Genomic DNA, 20,365 nt, shown 5'->3' with positions numbered 1-20,365 from the left:
AGGTTTTAAAAAGTTGTTAATAAGAAAAACAGCAGCTTAAAAAAATGTTGACGCTCCACTGACATTTAATAGCGAATAGCGGAGAATAGCGGATCTACTGATAACTGCAGTATGTTACTCTGGAAATGCGGATTAAATAAAGTACTGTTAGTGAAGAGGATGTTACTGCAGGTACTGAATAGAGTACTGCAGAGTACTGTTAGTAGTGAGGCTGTTACTGTAGGTACTGAATAGAGTACTGCAGAGTACTGTTAGTGAAGAGGATGTTACTGTAGGTACTGAATAGAGTACTGCAGAGTACTGTTAGTAGTGAGGCTGTTACTGTAGGTACTGAATAGAGTACTGCAGAGTACTGTTAGTAGTGAGGCTGTTACTGTAGGTACTACAGTCTCAAAGCGCAAATTACACTTTCCATCTGTAGGGACAGACGAGCCCTGGAGCAAGAACTGCCCAGAACCTACAACCCTGTCAGTGCCATCAGTGCCCTGATGCTCTAACCACTGAGCCACCACTGCCCTGACCTGACTCTAAAGGGTTTTGTTTGATTTATTTAACGCTACTGTGTTTGTTTTTTTTAACTGGCTCTTCCATCTACAAGACGTTTCACCGGAAGGTTTACTTGTAGTTACAACAACTGACCACTAAATGAACATCCATAGAGGGGAGCAGCAGAGAGCATTCTAATATCTGCTGTGCAATTCCACCATAGAAACCATTGCATTTAGGAGAAAAGGACTTTTAAACAGCTGTCTACTGTAGTGACCGCGATGCGCCAGAGGGTTTAACCAAGTGGTTCTTTAAGCTGCCTTGATTCTACATAGAACCACTGACTTTCCTATAGAACCTTTTTAAGAAACCCCTTTTTTAGGAGAGCGCTTGACTTCATATCTGAACACTAATGACCTGATTTGATGGATGTATAAACATGTGTATTTGTGAGGTGGTATTCTGCTGTTCTTTGGAAATATTAAAAATAATAAACAGTAAAAACATTTTAAAATAAAGGATAAAATACAGAAACTCTTACTAACTTACTAACTGTACTAAATATACCACTGCTGTCCAATGAAAACCATGTATCTCTCTTTTTTGTGTATGTGTGTGTGTGTGTGTGTGTGTGTGTGTGTGTTTGCATGTGTGTAGTGTGTACTCAGGGCACCAGTCCATCCTGGTTCCTCCTCTGGAGCTGGAGAGTAACGTGTCTCTGTGGCTGTCGGCTGTGAGTCAGTTTAAAGTGCGTGTGACCTTCTGCTCATACTCAGTGATGGAGATGTGCACCAAGGGCCTCGGCTCGCAGACCGAAGCCCTACGGGTCAGTAAAACCCTTTGGTTTCTACGGAAGACCATTCTCCTCAGCTCATGAAGGAAAAGCACAGCCTTCATGTTTATTACCTCCTACTCCTCGGTTTCTGGCAGAAGTGGATCAAAAATGGGCAAAATGTTGACTTATCTGACTGATCTGTAAATATATTTTATTGACAGGTCAGAGATATGAAAATATGAAGGCTTTAACACTATATTGTGAATATTGTGAGGAGGATTTGATTGCATTTAGCCTTCACATCAGTGAAGTGGGCTACTGATGTTGGGTGATTAGTTCTGCTCCCCGACTCACTCGGAAAGTATTGGATGGAGCTTCGTCGCTCCAGAAAACACAGTTTCATTGCCCCTTAGTCCAATGCTGGGGGTCTTTGTACCTCTCTAGCCCACCCGTGGCCTTGAGCAAGTGAACCTTGTGAACCATAAAACCTTAATGCAGCTTGAATCCACTAGAAAGAAGGAGCGTCCACAAACTTTTATTTTTTTAAATGTAAACATGTAAAAATCCAGCTGCCAGAAACAGAGAAGAAGCTCCATAGATTTCAGCACAAGAACAGCCCATTCATTGAATCCCCTTGTTGTGTGTGTGTGTGTGTGTGTGTGTGTGTGTGTGTGTGTGTGTGTGTGTGTTTGAGATCAGCTGCGGAATGTGAACCTGTCGTGTGTCCGTACCTGTATGGTGGTGGCAGAGGAGCGGCCACGGATCGCTCTCACTCAGTCCTTCTCCAAAATCTTCAAAGACCTCGGCCTGTCGCCCCGGGCTGTCAGCACCACCTTCGGCTGCAGGGTCAACGTGGCCATCTGCCTTCAGGTGAGTGGGAGCAGAGGGGCATCTAAGGGTTGGACGGGTGGGGAAACCGGGGGTCGTGTTAGAAGAAGACAAGAAGGAGGTGAAGTAGTTAGACTAGTCTTAATCGAATAGTTTATGAGTGTTTAATAGGTCGTAGTTTCTCCTCACCCGTTTTGGGTGAGTTTAACTGTGTCTTAATAACCAACAGCGGCTTCACCTCAGTGTTGATGTTGAGGTTGAACGTCAGTGCAAGTGCAATGCATTAAAAAGAAAACGCGACATCTGTTAAGTCACCTTAACACCACATACGTCCATTGTTCTGCTGGGGTGTACTAATATAGCCTGTATATTGAATATGTATGAGTAGTGGAGTCTGTAGTCTGTGCTGAATCACTCCCATCATTTATCCAAGGGTTGGTACACAGAGATGTAGCTTAGCGGCGCAGAGTGTAGCAGATGCCTGGAACGTAGGGTAGGTAATTGGTCTGAGGCTCCAGTTCCTCCAGTTTGCAGGAGAATCCAGCTGTCAGTCTTCTACCAGTCGTTCATTTGGAAAAGATTAAAGGAATGATTATTATTCAAGATTTGAGAGTTTATTGTCATGTGCACAGCAGAAACAAGCACTGCACAATGAAATTCTTACTTTGCCAGTCCCCCATTTACCGACAATCTTATAAATATCATTATAAAAAGGGAGAAACAGAATAAGTATAATTATATATATATATATATATATATATATATATATATATATATATATATATATATATATATACATTTAGATTTAGATTTAAGGCATTTAGCAGACACTCTTCTCCGGAGCGACTTACAAAAGTGCTTTGCTATTTACCCAAGAAAAACCTCAGCTAGTTTGAATAGACCAAAAATTTAAAGCTTCTCTAATCTTAGACTCTACTAAACACAAGTCAATATGCAGACCATAATACTAAACTTTCAGAAGAGGAGGGTCTTCAGTCTGGGTTTGAGGACAGCGAGTGTTGGACTCGGCTGTTCGGACACCCAGGGGAAGTTCGTTCCACCACTTCAGTGCAGGACAGTAAAAAGTCTGGACGCTCGTCTTCCTGGATCTTAAAGGATGGCGGGTCGAGCCGAGCCGTACTTGAAGCTGGAAGGGCTCTTGGTGCAGATCGTCTTTTGACCATTGCCATCAAGTACGGAGGGGCCGGCTGGTCCAGTCTTGGCTTTGTAGGCCAGCGTCAAGGTTTTCAATCTGATGCGGGCAGCAGCTACAGAAAGCCAGTGAAGAGAACGCAGCAGTGGAGTGACATGGCTGAATATATATATATATACACAGTGGGGGGAAAGTATTTAGTCAGTCACCAATTGTGCAAGTTCTCCCACTTAAAAGATGAGAGAGGCTGTAATTGACATCATAGGTAGACTCAACTATGAGAAACAAAATGAGAAAACAAAATCTGAAAATCACATTGTCTGATTTTTAAAGAATTTATTTGCAAATAATGGTGGAAAATAAGTATTTGGTCGCCTACAAACAAGCAAGATTTCTGTCTGTCACAGACCTGTAACTTCTTCTTTAAGAGGCTTCTCTGTCCTCCACTCATTACCTGTGTTAATGGCACCTGTTTGACCTGGTTAACAGTATAAAAGACACCTGCCCACAACCTCAAACAGTCACACTCCAAAACCAAAGAGCTGTCGAAGGACACCAGAAACAAAATTGTAGCCCTGCACCAGGCTGGAAGACTGAATCTGCAATAGGCAGCAGCTTGGTGTAAAGACATCTACTGTGGAGCAATAATCAGAAAATGGGAGACCTACAAGACCACTGCTAATCTCCCTCCATCAGGGGCTCCACAAGATCGGGGGGACCTAGTGAATGACCTGCAGAAAGCTGGGACCACCGTTACACAGGCTACCGTCAGTAACACACTACGCCGCCAGGGACTCAGATCTTGCGGTGCCAGACGTGTTCCCCTGCTTAAGCCAGTACATATCCGGCCCGTCTGAAGTTCGCTAAAGAGCATTTGGATGTTCTGGAAGAGTTTTGGGAGAATGTCTTATGGTCAGATGAAACCAAAGTAGAAATGTTTGGTACAAACACAACTCGCTGTGTTTGGAGGAGAGTGAATGCTGAGTTGCATCCAAAGAACACCATGAACACCAACTGTGAAGCATGGGGGCAGCAACATCATGCTATGGGGTTGTTTCTCTGCAAAGGGACCAGGACGACTGGTCCGTGTACATGAAAGAATGAAGGGGGCCATGTATTGTGAGATTTTGAGTGCAAACCTCCTTCCATCAGCAAGGGCATTGAAGATGAAACGTGGCTGGGTCTTTCAGCATGACAATGATCCCAAGCACACTGCCAGGGCAACAAAGGAGTGGCTTCGTAAGAAGCATTTCAAGGTCCTGGAGTGGCCTAGCCAGTCTCCAGATCTCAACCCCATAGAAAACCTTTGGAGGGAGTTGAAAGTCTGTGTTGCCCGCCAACAGCCCCAAAACATCACTGCTCTAGAGGAGATCTGCATGGAGGAATGGGCCAACATACCAGCAACGGTGTGTGCCAACCTTGTGAAGACTTACAGAAAACGTTTGACCTCTGTCATTGCCAACAAAGGATATATAACAAAGTATTGAGATTAACTTTTGTTATTGACCAAATACTTATTTTCCACCATTATTTGCAAATTAATTCTTTAAAAATCAGACAATGTGATTTTCAGAATTTCTTTTCTCATAGTTGAGTCTACCTATGATGTCAATTACAGCCTCTCATCTTTTTAAGTGGGAGAACTTGCACAATTGGTGACTGACTAAATACTTTTTCCCCCACTATATATATATATATATATATATATATATATATATATATATATATATATATACACACACTAAATAAACTAAAGTTTTAAAAGGAAGAAGCTTGTGGATAAAAACTGTTTGTACCGGAGTGACTCCAGCAGATCTGACTGAAACAGCCTAACCGAGGGAAGAGAGCCAGAAGGTAACACAGACATGGGCGTACCCTGAAACACTGGCATCCATCCTTTCCATCGTCCACAAACTTAATAAGTAATCACATGCAAGCAATGGTGCGACCGCATCTACCGCATCTCGGTTTACCACAATCCCCTGTCCATAAATCCCTGGAGCTTTGTTGATTGTATTCGCTGGTTAATCATCATCCTTAACCCACCTTTATTTTCTTTAACAGAAACTTTTTTAATGGCCGTTGCTAGGGAGGGCACATATAGAATCCCTCTTGGCCAATCACAATGTGAAGTCTGAGCTAACTGTGGTGTAATTAATTATAGAAATAATCATTAGTTGCAGCCCAAAATGAGGTACTAGATATTAGAAAAGAGAAGTGAAGACGTGTTTTTACTGAAATTAAGGTCACCTGACAGACTATGCCCTGAAATAACCCTCTGACTGTTTTCTGGGTCATTTCTGTGTCTGACTCGCTTTCTCTCTTTTTTTGGTTGTCCTGATTTTTTGTTTGTTTGTTTGTTTGTTTGTTGTCTCTTCTGCTGTCTGGATGTGTCTGTGGGTGCTCCAATGTGTCTCTTGGTTCTCTGTGTGTATGTGTGTGTTTTTGTTACCTGTTCCTTCGTCCCGCACCGTCAGCCCAACAGACTGGGCAACCTGGCTGAGCAGGTATAGTGTGTAAGGGGAGACAAATGAGTGCTAGCAGGAAGCTCGTAGACAGTCTGCTTTTATACTATATTTATATGTATATTTATACTATATATATATATATATATATATATATATATATATATATATATATATATATATATATATATATATATATATATATATGTATGTATATTTATGTTTCTTGGATGTGTGTGCATGTTGTAAGAAGCTGCTTTACGTTGGATGTCCGTGATGTAGTACAGTCCTTTTCTATGTTCCGGATATGTTGTTTTGTTTGATGTGAAAAAAAATTCATATAACTCAATCATCAATAATCTCCACAATCTAAACCAGGTTTAAACCAGCAGCTTCAAGAGCTTTTATAATATTTTAATAATAGCAGTTCTCCTGCTAAACCTCAGATAATACATCATCAGCCATAACATTAGTAACACTGACAAGTGAAGGGAAAAACATTGATTATCTTCATCTACAGTGACCATTTTTGGCAGCGAGTGAAGAAACAGTCAGTGATGAAGGTGATGAAGGTGCTAAAGCAGGACAAATGGGCAAGCGTAAGAATCTGAGACACTTTAAAGAACCAAACTGAGATGTTCTAGACAATTATTGGGTCAGAACATCTGACATCAGGTCTTGTGGGGTGTTCTTGTGTATGCAGTGGTCAGTATCTACCGAAAGTGCTCCAAGGAAGGGCAACCGGTCAACCTGCGACATGGACATGGGAACCTAAGGCTCTCGTTGATGCTCTAGAGGCCTAAACTCATGTGGAGGCCATGCCTCAAATGGTCAGATCTGTTGTTTAGGTACTATAAGCATTAGGTACTAATGTTATGGCTGATCCGTGTAAACTTTAAACGCAGTAAATGCTGCTCCTGGTACTGATCCAATAGTTTATCCAGTCCTGATTGGACTAAAAGCCACAGTTTTCAACTACAAATAATGAAAATCACACAGCTTACCTCTTTGACCCACATTTAGCCATTTTTATTCTTTTTTATTTATTATTATATTTTTTTTTTCAGTTTTACACTGAAGCTAATGTAGGTAACAAGTAAATGAAGCTTGCATTGCAGCAGTTAGCACCATGAAAACCACCCTAAACAAACTAAAGGACCATACTTATTAAAACCCACCTCTATTATAACGCTAATATCTGCTTAAAAATGAATTTTAATAGTGCTAATCTTAAAGCTCGTCTTAAAGTCATTCCATCTGAAGCTTGTTGAAGAGCTTTTATAAAGCCATTCTACAGCGAGTTCTGACACAGAGCTCCTTGGAGAACACCAGGACTGTAGGAGTCTTCTTTACTCATCTTGAGGTTCTGTTGGTCTGCTGCTGGACTGAACTTGCTAGGACGGTCTGATCTGGTCATGTTGGTCAGCTGTTCCTACAGTGGCTGATCTCTAACTGTTCTGAGATCTTTTGAAACCCAATCCCAGACTCCTCTGCATCTCCACCCTTCTTTCTGAAGGCCTCAGAGAGCTCTCTGGATCTGGCCATGATGGTAATGATCTTCTTCACCCCTCACTTCAACCATCAATCAAGATCAGACCAGACTAAACGTCTAAGGTTCTAATGTTCTGCAGCTGGTTCTGACTCTACACATTTGAAGGAGTGATAAATGGTGGGGGGAGGGGGAGTCGAACCTTTAGCATTTCTATCCATTAAAATATTAAATATTATATTAAAAGTCATTTTTTCAGTTTAGTTAGATTACTTCCGTCTCACAGTGTTGACCACATGAGGATCAGATGTCCAGATGTTTAAATATGTTCCAAAAGGCTTTCTTGGGGTGTCCTCATTTCTTCACATGGCTGTAATAGTAAATACGATGCTAACAGGTGGTGCACGAGGTTGCATTACTTGTTAGCTACATTAGCCTCATAGCTAATGGACAATAGACCAAAGAAGTTTTCAGATCTAATCTATCTTTCTAATATTATATTACTGAGATATCATAATGCTCCCTTACGGTCTGTACTATCACTGATGGCGCTTGGGTTGCTTGAGTTGGCACATGGATCGCTCTTTTTTGCTGGCTTTGGCTTCTTTCATTTCTGCAGCCTGTGTGCTTGGCCGTGGCCCTGCTGAGCTTTGCGCTCCCAAACCAGTGCTCATCCAGGGCTGTGGCTGTTCTGTGTGATGAGAAGGATACTCTTCAGCTCTTCACCTCCTCTCCAGAGCTGCTGTTCTACATGCCAATTGGTTCAACCAGCTTTTCTTTGCAGTCATATGAGGATTGATGGGCCAGGACGGTCTGAAAGTGATAATGCTTGCAGGGGGAAGGCCAACGGGGAACAGTTACTTTAGGTGGAATGAAATAAGGCCAGTATGTTTTACGGAGGTTTGGTCGGGATGTATTTGCTTTGATTTGGGTCTTTCTTAATAAATAAACCTCTTAAATGTACTAATCAAATTTACACAATATTCCTCAGATGTAGCCGATCAGCCAAGACATATTGGTGCTCAGATATGGCTTCTGCAGTAGTGCAGCTATGGAGCTATGAGGCTAACATTGCTAACAAGTCAAGTCACCCGAATCTTTACTGTGAATGCATTCTCTCAACCCTTAATTAAGCTGACGACAACGTGTCAAGGTGGTTTATGGCACAGACATTTTAAACATAATGAAGAATGTCATTGGCGTGACTGCGTCGAGGGGTTTAAGCCTGTTGAAAGACATCTGTGGGCATGTATTTACAGAAAGGTTTGGGTGACAATTGATTCCACGGCCCTATTTGAGCGATTTAGGGGTGTGTCGGTGTGTCTTTGCTATGGTAACGACAGGAAAAGTTTGTCTTGTGCGGCTGGAAACACACAAAAGTCATGTACTATGTGTCTTAATTAATCTTGGGTGTGGGGTTTTTTTTTTGGGAGTAACGTGCAGCAATAAACCAATCAGCGTGTCTCTCGCCGCTCCCTTTAAGAGCCAGGTGCGGTCAGACTGACCTTGGTGAGTTGGAAAGATAGCAACGAACGCCTGACTGTTGACGAACGTCTGTCTAGGCTGTTTTCAGTCAGTGGAGCTCCCCCTGTGTTTTCCGCTGCCGAGATACACAGCAATACTCCAGAAACTGACCTGAACACCCCTCATTTCGAGACCACCGCACCCATCAGTGTAGATATATTCACAAGCAGCGCAGCTGTTTAAACAATGCAGGCAGAAGCAGTGAAAATAGACTGTTGACGGGGTGGAAGATGGCAGCGAGCATCGCAGGGTGTAAGATAGGACCCCTAGTGTTTGTTAGCGATGTTAGCCAAATAGCAGCAGCACTAATCTAAAGAAGCCACATTCTGACTACATTATTATGGAAGCTTGTCTGATGGATTATGTTTGGTGTACGTCTTCTCCTTCAAGCTTCTAAAGCCTCCAAGTCCTTGAGCTTCTGTTCCAACGTTAATGAGCATAGTGTGAGAAGAACTTCCTCCTCCAGGGTTATTATGGAATGCTCTCAGCTGGCCGTCTATGATGGTAAAAATCGAATTTCCAGTCTGATCACACTCTCTCCTCCCACCCCGCAGGGTACGGCTGGCCCTGACCCCACCACCGTCTATGTGGACATGAGAGCACTGCGTCACGACAGGTACTGCAGACCCTCACAGACACTTTACCCCAGCGCTCACTGACCCGACACTCCTCACCCTGAGACTTTAAAAAAACACCTTGTCCAGCTGGTGAAGGCCCTGTGAGCCACTGATTAGCTGTGGAGGAGGTGTGGACAGTGAGCTCTATCTCCCTGAAGCAGTTTGGTGACCGCTGGTGTTGATGGGTCAGAAAACAGAAGCAGTAGGAATGACAATAATGGTTTGTTTATTTTCCACATGGTGTAGGGTTCGACTGGTTGAAAGGGGATCTCCACACAGTCTGCCTCTGATGGAGTCGGGGAAGGTCAGGAAACACACTTGTGCACACACACACACACACATGCACACACACTCTTGTATATCCAGACATGGGGTAACACATATGTTTAATATATTTGTTACCATAATGTTAGATATTTGTATATATATAAATAATAAAATGATGTGTATATCTATATATGTGTATGTTTGACCCTCTGTGTTTACTTGTACAGATTCTGCCCGGAGTGAAAGTCATCATTGCTAACACAGAAACCAAAGGTCCACTGGGAGACTCTCATCTAGGAGAGGTGACGTTCTCTTCTGCATCCCAAACTTTATTCAAAGCTCATATGAAATACTGCATAAATAGCACATGAACTCAGTCCTAGGACCACAGCAATTGAGCTTTCTGTCCAAAAGTATGTGGACACCTGCTTCTCCACTGTTTCTTCTGAAATGAAGGATATGAATAGGGAGTCTGAGCTGTTTGCTGCAGTAATAGCCTCTGCTCTGCTGAGACTGAGCTCTTTCCCCACGAGGAGTCAACGCCAGGGGGCTTTATACTCCTCTAACAACACTGTTTTTTACTACGGAGATTAGACAAGCTGTGTGTGTTCGCCTCCGTAAACCATAGCCGAATTCACCCATTAGGACATGTAGTGTGTGTCTGCTGCACTTAAACACATGAACTCTTCCTGCACTTATTTATTTCCACAGGGTTGTTTTAAACTAAAGGCCCAAAGTGTGTGTCATTCCAAATAACCTGATTTCCTATGTTTTGAACAGATCTGGGTGAGTAGTCCCCATAATGCCACAGGATATTACACTGTGTATGGTGAGGAGGCGCTCCACGCTGACCACTTCTGCACCAAACTGAGCTTCGGAGACACACAGACGGTGTGGGCGCGGACGGGCTACCTGGGTTTCCTTCGCAGGACCGAACTGACTGATGCCAGCGGAGGTAAACGCAGCTCTTGCACACAGGAACTGATTGCACATCAGTGCCAGAACCAGTTCGTTCAGGACCAGCTCTCTCTCTCACGATCACTCTGCTGAAGCCATACACAGATAAACACTGCTGCCTATTTACTGGGCTATCTATCGGTCTGTCTGTCTATCTATCTGTCTGACTGTCTGTTGGTGTGTCTGTCCGTCCGTCTGTCTGTCTGTCTGTCTATCTATCTATCTGTCTGTCAGTCTGTCTGTTTGTTTGTCTATCTATCTGTCTGTCTGTTTGTCTGTCTATCTGTCTGTCTGTTTGTCTGTCTATCTGTCTGTTTAACTATCTGTCTGTCTGTTTGTCTATTTATCTGTCTGTCTGTTTATCCGTCTATTTGTCTGCTTGTCTATCTATCTGCTTGTCTATCTGCCTGTCTGGTTATCTGTCTGTCTGTCTGTCTATCTATCCATATACCTGTCTGTCTATCTGTCTGTCTATCTATCTGTCTGATTGTCTATCCGTCTGTCTATCAGACTGCAGTGATTTTCTGATACTAATGAGGTGCCTGTGAGGTAATGTTTTTCTGTGTGTGTGTGTGTGTGTGTGTGTGTGTGTGTTCCTCCAGAACGGCATGATGCTCTGTATGTGGTGGGTTCTCTGGATGAGACGCTGGAGCTCAGAGGGATGCGTTATCATCCCATAGACATCGAAACGTCTGTCATCAGGGCACACAAGAGTATAGCAGAGTGGTGAGCTCAAACTGCCATGTCTCTCACACCCACTGTCTCTCACACCCACTGTCTCACACACTCACTGTGTCTCACACACTCACTGTGTCTCACACCCACTGTCTCACACACCCACTGTCTCTCACACCCACTGTCTCACACACTCACTGTGTCTCACACACTCACTGTGTCTCACACCCACTGTCTCACACACCCACTGTCTCTCACACCCACTGTCTCACACACTCACTGTGTCTCACACTCACTGTCTCACACACCCACTGTCTCTCACACCCACTGTCTCTCACACTCACTGTGTCTCACACTCACTGTCTCACACACCCACTGTCTCTCACACCCACTGTCTCTCACACTCACTGTGTCTCACACTCACTGTCTCACACACCCACTGTCTCTCACACCCACTGTCTCTCACACTCACTGTGTCTCACACTCACTGTGTCTCACACTCACTGTCTCACACACCCACTGTCTCTCACACCCACTGTCTCTCACACTCACTGTGTCTCACACTCACTGTCTCACACACCCACTGTCTCTCACACCCACTGTCTCTCACACTCACTGTGTCTCACACTCACTGTCTCACACACCCACTGTCTCTCACACTCACTGTGTCTCACACTCACTGTCTCACACACTCACTGTCTCACACACTCACTGTCTCTCACACCCACTGCCTCTCACACCCACTGCCTCTCACACTCACTGTCTCTCACACCCACTGCCTCTCACACTCACTGTCTCTCACACCCACTGTCCACACACTCACTGTCTCACATACTCACTGTCTCACATACTCACTGTCTCACACACTCACTGTCTCTCACACTCACTGTCTCTCACACCCACTGTCCACACACTCACTGCCTCTCACACTCACTGTCCACACACTCACTGTCTCTTACACTCACTGTCTCACATACTCACTGTCTCACACACTCACTGTCTCTTACACTCACTGTCTCACACACTCACTGTCTCACACACTCACTGTCTCTCACACTCACTGTCTCACACACTCACTGTCTCTCACACTCACTGTCTCTCACACCCACTGTCCACACACTCACTGCCTCTCACACTCACTGTCCACACACTCACTGTCTCTTACACTCACTGTCTCACATACTCACTGTCTCACACACTCACTGTCTCTTACACTCACTGTCTCACATACTCACTGTCTCACACACTCACTGTCTCACACACTCACTGTCTCTCACACTCACTGTCTCACACACTCACTGTCTCTCACACTCACTGTCTCTCACACCCACTGTCCACACACTCACTGCCTCTCACATTCACTGTCCACACACTCACTGTCTCTCACACTCACTGTCTCACACACTCACTGTCTCTCACACTCACTGTCTCTCACACTCACTGTCTCTCACACTCACTGTCTCTCACACCCACTGCCTCTCACACTCACTGCCTCTCACACTCACTGTCCACACACTCACTGTCTCTTACACTCACTGTCTCACATACTCACTGCCTCTCACACTCACTGTCTCATTCTGTCTCTCACACTCACTGTCTCATTCTGTCTCTCACACTCACTGTCTCTCACACTCACTGTCTCTCTTTCACCACAAATGTAGTCAATGGGTTGCGGTGTCTATAAACGTTGCCTCTTTTGATTAGCACTGGAGCTACAAGGCTAACAACCACTAGATGTTTATACCTCACCAATTAGGTGTGACCTGCAGGCCCAAGTCATCAGACACTCTCCTTAAAGCAAGTGGAGGTGTTCAGTATTCTTGCTGTTGTGGTTTCTGACACTGTATGACTCACTGTTATCTAGAACATTGCATGAATTGACTGAACTGATTGCTACAAGATTCCATTACTGCCATCATCTAATCTCTCGTCTCTTTCAGTGCCGTGTTCACGTGGACTAATCTGCTGGTGGTGGTGGTGGAGCTGGAGGGTTCGGAGCAGGAGGCTCTGGACCTTGTTGCCTTGGTAACCAACGTGGTTCTGGAGGAACATTTCCTGATCGTCGGGGTGGTGGTGGTGGTCGACCCCGGGGTAATTCCCATCAACTCCCGCGGGGAGAAGCAGCGCATGCACCTGCGGGATGGCTTCCTGGCAGACCAACTGGACCCCATTTACGTGGCCTACAACATGTGATTAGGAGCAGCGGGCAGGAGGACAACATGCGAAATGGGATGTGTTGACAAGTGAAAGCATCTCAAATGTAGGAATTATATCCAATATTTCTCATCATCAGAGTTTCTATTTATACACCACCTGTCCAAATGTTTGTGGACACACCATCTAATGAATGCATTTAGCTATTTGGAGTTGTACCCATTGCTGATACAGATGTGCAGATGCACACACACACACAGAGAGTCACACACAGTCTAGTCCCTGTGGAGAAGTATTGGCAATACAATAGGACTCTCTGGAGCAGATAAACATCATGGACCTATTGGCACCATGCTGCCTAATGCCAGGCGTGGGCTAGAGAGGGGTATAAAGCCCCCCAGCATTGAGGTGGTGCTCCATCCAATACCTTTGGAATACTTTTTGAGTTCCCCCAGTTGGGGATGAGGTAGGGTGGTGATCATCATCCAACATCATCGCCGTCAACAACGCTCTTCGCTAGTGCTATCAAATTGTCACAGCAATGCTCCAAATGCTGGACAGTAGAGGCAGTTATTTCAACTGAATCAGGATCAACTCTTTTTTTAATACCCTTGATTTTAAAAGAAACAATGAATGAGCAGGTGTCCCAATACTTTTGTCCATTCAGTGTAGCTAATTTTACATTGTTTAGCTTGTTTTACAAAATGACTGAACTACACAGATCATTTCCCTTAATAAAATGACTAAAAGTGTGTGTAAATAGACTGAATGGACACTAATATATTTTCTCGTGATGATGAATATTAGATATCTGATATTTGAGATTTAGCTTTCATTTAGCAAGATATCACTTTTCCCAGTGCAGCAAAAGAGTGGGAGAATTTGCACAGAGAGCGAGAGAAAGGGTGGGATTTTCTCCTTCTGCACATCCTCTTCATCAAAGAAGCGCAGTCGTTGATGGAGCTATGCAGCGTGTTTGTTTGTTTGTTTGTTTGTTTGTCGTTTCTTCAGAGGAAGACTAAAAAGCCTTGAACACAGAACTGCGTCTCCTCATTTCATCAGGGCAAATGACTGACTGACAGTGTTTTTATTGTGAGTCTCCTCTTGTCTTCTTCTTCTCGTCTCCAGAATATCAGTTTAACATGTGCTGGGAAACACACTCCAGTGTATAACACACCCGCACCCACACACACACACACACACACACACACACACACTCACACGTGTACAGATGCCCTGTGAGAGCTGCCCAGACTCACTCACGGTCACGGAGGCCGGAGAAAGAAATGACCGGGATTGTAATTGAATAAGTGTGCTGCTGCGGACCGCTGTCCTGTACAGCTGACAGCGCTACAGAGGAGGAGCGGAAACTCAACACGGGCTTCATTTCAGGACGCCAGCGTCGGCGGAGGTGCAGCGATCACCACAAACACCAACCAGCACTGCAAAAATAAATATTAGTAGATGGAATCCTTTTAAATCCAGTCCATATTTCTAATAGTCCTGCAATATTTATTAAATGATGATGATTAAATGATTTGCCAGTTGAACATTAGACCTTCAAAAGTTTGTGGACACCCCTTCTAATGAATGCTGACACAGATATAGGACTCTCTGGAGCAGATAGACATCATGACCCTATTGGCACCCTGCTGCCTAATAAGGCCAGGCGTGGGCTAAAGGGGTATAAAGCCCCCCGGCAGCATTGAGCAGTGGAAGAACTGTGCTCTCTGGATTGATTGATGGATGGTGATGGAGCTCCATTCAGTACTTTTGAATGGGATGAGTTGAATGGGGAGTTGGGGATGATGAGGTGGGGTGTTGATCATCATCCAACATCCCATCTGACCTCAGTAACGCTCTCGTCGCTGTATGCAATCAAATCCTCACAGCAGTGCTCCTCCAAAATCTAGAATATTCTTCTATTCTGGACAGTAGAGGCAGTTACTCCAACAAAAGCAGGATGAACCCCTTGATTTCAGATGTAACAATGAATGAGCAGGTGTCCAAATACTTCTGTCCATGTAGAGTCTATAGATTTAAGATGATTTCAGTTGTTTTTGCAGTGACGATGCTTCAGTTTACACTGAATCTTTAATATATGTGAGATGTGAATCCCAGAATGGAATAAGGGGAGTGTTGAGATGTCCGGGGGGAGGTCTGGAGGGGGAACTGTTGCGGTTCTTCTCACTTGTTTGCACACGTTTTCCTGAAACCCAGGAGTCACTGTTTTTCAGAACATCGGAGAACTGTGATTGGACCTTTTAGAACTTCCTACATTAACAGAATGAGAACCTCCGCTCACTGTCAGAATGTACAGCATGGTGTAGAAATCTCACACACTGATGAAATTCTGATATTTCATAAAGGTTCTTTTAGGTGAAATCACTCGTCACTTGACATTCACCTGAACGGGATGGAAATGGGCTCTTTTAGGTCATATTGGTCATATTTTGGCCTGTAGGGCCGTGTGTGAACACCTGAGAAGAACTGCAGATATTCAAACCCAATGGTGTCAAGAAAACACAGACAATGAAGAGATGAGCCTTAAATATGTTCTGATGCCTGTGGACAGTTCATTTCTTTCATGCTGTTCTGACTGTGTTTTCAGGTCGGGTGGGGGTGGGGTGGGGGTGGTGCAGTGCAGTCATATTCAGGGTCTAGAGGCCTGATCTAGCGCTTTATTCTTTCCTCGTTTTTGTACCTAATCGGTTCCTCGCCATCGTTAGTTCATTTAATCCACATCCTGTGCTTGTGTTTTAACCAGTGACGTAGTGCTCGTCCTCATATTCCGTCACATGACTGAACCATAACATGTCTGAACCAGCTCGCATCGCTCTTAAATGAATGTATCGGGGTGACGTTCTCCAGGGTCACTTCTGTACTGTGCTTTATTGAAAGAGGAGAAAGCTTTGCACCTTCCCCCAGCGCGTCATTCCCTTCACAACTAATCTGCCAAACCTGGTCAGAGAGGGCGGAGCTACTTCAGGACTAAATGAGCACTGCAGGTGAGGGCTTATGGGCTAGTGTAAAGCTTCGCTTCAGGGCTTGTTATAAAATGTAATAATAGTCCCTTGTATTTTTCAGACTCATTCACTGTATGATGAGTAGGCCAGCACTGTAAACAGACCACTGCATTCTGTCTTTCTGTTGTGTGGTTGACCACTCCTATGTCGGGCAGTAGCCCGCTGTAATTATGTACAGAATTTGTGTAAGTTATTCCTGGGCACCAAACACTCTCTGAGCTAACTTCAACTTCAACCCTTTCTTTCCTGACCGGACGTTGGAAACAGCTACGTGAATAAATACCCCTGATATTATTATTATTATTATTATTATTATTATTATTATTATTATTTTGTTATTCTAACAGACTTTGGGGAAGCAGCCCCTGGTTCTGCGTCCAGGATTGTAAAGCACATGCAGGTGTGAATGTTTCTGCCGTGGTTTCCTCACCGTCAAACCGGCCTCAAAGATTGCCCTGTTGAATCGTTTTGGCTGACGTGGCTTTTTGATCTTCTGTTAACATGATTTCTTAATAAAGAACCTGATTTTAATGAAGTTTGAGGGTTTTGAGTGTGGGTTACACAATGCCGATCACAAGCTTAGCAGTGTAATGCATTGCCACTGTGCCCCGGAGGGTCGCGAGTTCAAATCCTGAGCCATGCCGCTTTGCCATCAGCAGCTGGAGTCCAACAGAGCACAATTAGCCGTGCTCTCTCCAGGTGGGTAGATGGCGCTCTCTCTCCACTCATTAGTCTAAATGATGTTGGGATGTTGGCCGGCACAGGCGGTTTTCCTCAGAGTGTGTTGGCTATGGTGGGAGCATTGCACGGGTGGGTTAATTGGCAGCACCGAATTGGGACCGAAGTACATTAGTTACACTTGCTGACTGAGGGGCCCATCTGTCCCATCCATCTGTGAAAAGAGACCACCACAGGACCACCACTGTGACACTAATATAGTTTTATGTGTTTAAAGTGCTGACTGTTTTAGACACTGTAAACTACATGTATGTGCAAATGTTTGTGGACACCCCTTCTAATGGATGCATTCAGCTATTTTAAGTTGCACCCATTGCTGACACCCGTTTCCTCCTGTCTGTACAAGCCAGTTGATGAGAACGCAGAACCATGATACAGAGTTGAAAATCAGAACACAGAACTATTATAGAAAAAGATGCAGAACCACAATACAGACCTGAAGACAAGAACGCAGAACCACAATACAGGCCTGAATATAAGGACACAGAATAATACAGACCAGTATATACACACGTGGACAACATTTTTGGTACCCCCCGGTTAATGAAAGAAAAACCCACAATGGTCACAGAAATGACTTGAATCTGACAAAAGTAATAATAAATAAAAATGCCATGAATATTAACCAATGAAAGTCAGACATAGCTTTTTAACCATGGTTCAACAGAATTATTTAAAAAAATAAACTTATGAAACAGGCCTGGACAGAAATGATGGTACCCTTAACCAAATAGTTTGTTGCACAACCTTTGGAAGCAATCACTGCAATCAAATGATTCCTGTAACTATCAATTAGACTTCTGCACCTCTCAGCAGGTATTTTGGCCCACTCCTCATGAGCAAACTGCTCCAGTTGTCTCAGGTTTGAAGGGGGCCTTTTCTAGACGGCATGTTTCAGCTCCTTCCAAAGATGCTCAATAGGATTTAGGTCAGGGCTCATAGAAGGCCACTTCAGAATAGTCCAATGTTTTCTTCTTAGCCATTCTTGGGTGTTTTTAGCTGTGTGTTTTGGGTCATTATCCTGTTGGAAGACCCATGATCTGCGACTGAGGCCAAGCTTTCTGACACTGGGCAGCACATTTCTCTCTAGAATCCCTTGATAGTCTTGAGATTTCATTGCACCCTGCACAGATTCAAGACACCCTGTGCCAGATGCAGCAAAGCAGCCACAGAACATAACAGAGCCTCCTCCATGTTTCACAGTAGGGACAGTGTTCTTTTCTTGATATGCTTCATTTTTCTATCTGTGAACACAGAGCTGATGTGCCTTGGCAAAAAGTTCCATCTTTCCATAGGACATTCTCCCAGAAGCTTTGGGGCTTGTCAACATGTAGTTTGGCAAATTACAGTCTGGCTTTTTTATGATTTGTTTTCAACAATGGTGTCCTCCTTGGTCGTCTCCCATGAAGTCCACTTTGGCTCAAACAATGACGGATGGTGCGATCTGACACTGATATTTTCTGATCATCTTTAATCTTTTTAGAAGATCTTTTGTTATCATTTGTATTATCCGTCTCTGATTTGTCATCAATTTTCCTCCTGCGGCAACTGTAGTCACAGGAACACCAAGCTGCTTGGAGATGGTCTTATAACCTTTACCTGCTTGTCTATAATTTTCTTTCTAAACTCCTGAGACAACTCTTTCCTTTGCTGCAGAGCCAATGTACATACACTACACTTCCTTTGGTCCATGTTGAGTATGGTACACACCATGTCACCAAACAGGACAGTGACTACCTGTAGCCCTATATATAGGCTCACTGACTGATTACAAGATTGTAGACACCTGTGATGCTACCATCATTTTTGTCCAGGCCTGTTTCATGAGTTTACTTTTTAAAATAATTCTGTTGAAGCAATGGTTCAAAATCAATGTTGGATTTTCATTTGTTCATTTTCATAGAATTTTTATTTATTATTACTTTTTTCAGATTCAAGTTATTTCTGTGACCATTGTGGGTTTTTCTTTCATTAACCGAGGGGTACCAACAATTTTGTCCATGTGTGTAAGAACGCACAACCACAATAAAGACCTGAAGATAAGGGCGCAGAACCAAAATACAAACAGTAGGAATGAGGAACTTTCTAATGGCTTGTTGATAACTGTTTTTGATTGAATCCATTTTGGTGCTCTGATCTTCATTTTCCCAGGCATGATTGTCTTTTCCAGTGAATCAGATCTTCTCATAATGTTCCAGAATAAGATTTGACTACTGGACATTTGCTCTCGACATTTTCAGTGTTGGGTTCTAGTTGATGTTAAAGGATCTTCATCATTTTACTGGATGTGATTTACGGGAACTTGTACAAAATTGTACAAACGTTTATACACTAATTTACTCTCCTTTCCTTGGTGCTGCAAAAGAAACTGACCTCTTCCTTTCCGTCTTTGTTTGGATTTTATTTATTCTGGTATTATTTGTTCATCTAACAGCACAGGACTGTCCACCTGAGTCTGAAATGTAGTTTTGATCTCATGTAGCTTCTGGAATACAGATCTCTCAGACGTTCAGTGTGAACGCAGTCTGGGAGACATAAAAGTATATGATTTATTTTCAATCATTAAAGCTCGCATCATATATTATATGGAATCTTTTACAGTCAAAACTTCCACAATGAGTTTTTAACTTTACTGTTCTGGAAAAATAATTTTGTTTTATTTAAAATGTTTCTGCTTTAAAATGAAAGTTTATTAACCCGTAGTCTGACTGAAGACCATCCTCAAAGTGCCACATAGTCCATAGTGAACTCTACTAGACTGCTTTAATAAACAAACTGTTTAGCAAAACTTTCCTACTAACCAGGTTAGGAAATAGTAAAGAGTAAAGCGGTAAAGAAATAGTGCCTGTATTTGCAAGGTCCCAAACTGGGACTCAAAGCTAGGCCAACCCCAGCCACCAGGGAGATAGACCCTCATACCTTAATTAGGGGCAATCAGCAGCACCTGTTCCTCTCCAACTTAAAAAAGGCCAACACTCATCTCAGTCCTCAGTGTAGGTCTTTGCCTTTTTAGAGTGATGTTCAATTCACTCCAAGTCACTCTGCCTCCTGGCCCTCACCAGCACGTTACTGGGACTGTGTTATTTGGGTTTGTGCCTAAATCGTCTTTAGGGACAGTTTTGTCTCATAACGTCCTACAACAGCGTACCACTCCACAATGGTTAAGAAAATGAATTTTTGTGATGTGACAGAAATGCACCTGAGAGCACAA

At 43.6% G+C, this 20,365-nt stretch overlaps 1 protein-coding gene across 9 annotated transcripts in view; it reads left to right on the top strand.

The window, feature by feature from the left end:
* Positions 1–16,935, top strand: part of dip2a (disco-interacting protein 2 homolog A) — a 160,469-nt gene extending 143,534 nt beyond the window's left edge. For 6 of the 9 annotated variants that reach the window (XM_072685386.1, XM_072685383.1, XM_072685381.1 and 3 more), the window contains 9 exons: positions 1,144–1,312; positions 1,961–2,131; positions 5,720–5,749; positions 9,275–9,336; positions 9,584–9,641; positions 9,832–9,906; positions 10,385–10,559; positions 11,164–11,287; positions 13,177–16,935. In XM_072685386.1, coding sequence (XP_072541487.1) covers positions 1,144–1,312; positions 1,961–2,131; positions 5,720–5,749; positions 9,275–9,336; positions 9,584–9,641; positions 9,832–9,906; positions 10,385–10,559; positions 11,164–11,287; positions 13,177–13,429 — 1,117 coding nt within the window. In that variant the 3' untranslated portion in view covers positions 13,430–16,935. The remainder of the gene's footprint in view (positions 1–1,143; positions 1,313–1,960; positions 2,132–5,719; positions 5,750–9,274; positions 9,337–9,583; positions 9,642–9,831; positions 9,907–10,384; positions 10,560–11,163; positions 11,288–13,176) is intronic. The other 3 variants (XM_072685384.1, XM_072685382.1, XM_072685380.1) reach the window with 1 other exon arrangement.
* Positions 16,936–20,365: the final 3,430 nt, after the last annotated feature.

Source organism: Salminus brasiliensis, chromosome 8, assembly GCF_030463535.1.
Source record: "Salminus brasiliensis chromosome 8, fSalBra1.hap2, whole genome shotgun sequence".
In the NCBI taxonomy this organism is placed as follows: Eukaryota; Metazoa; Chordata; class Actinopteri; order Characiformes; family Bryconidae; genus Salminus; species Salminus brasiliensis.
This window is presented reverse-complemented; position numbering and strand designations above follow the sequence as displayed.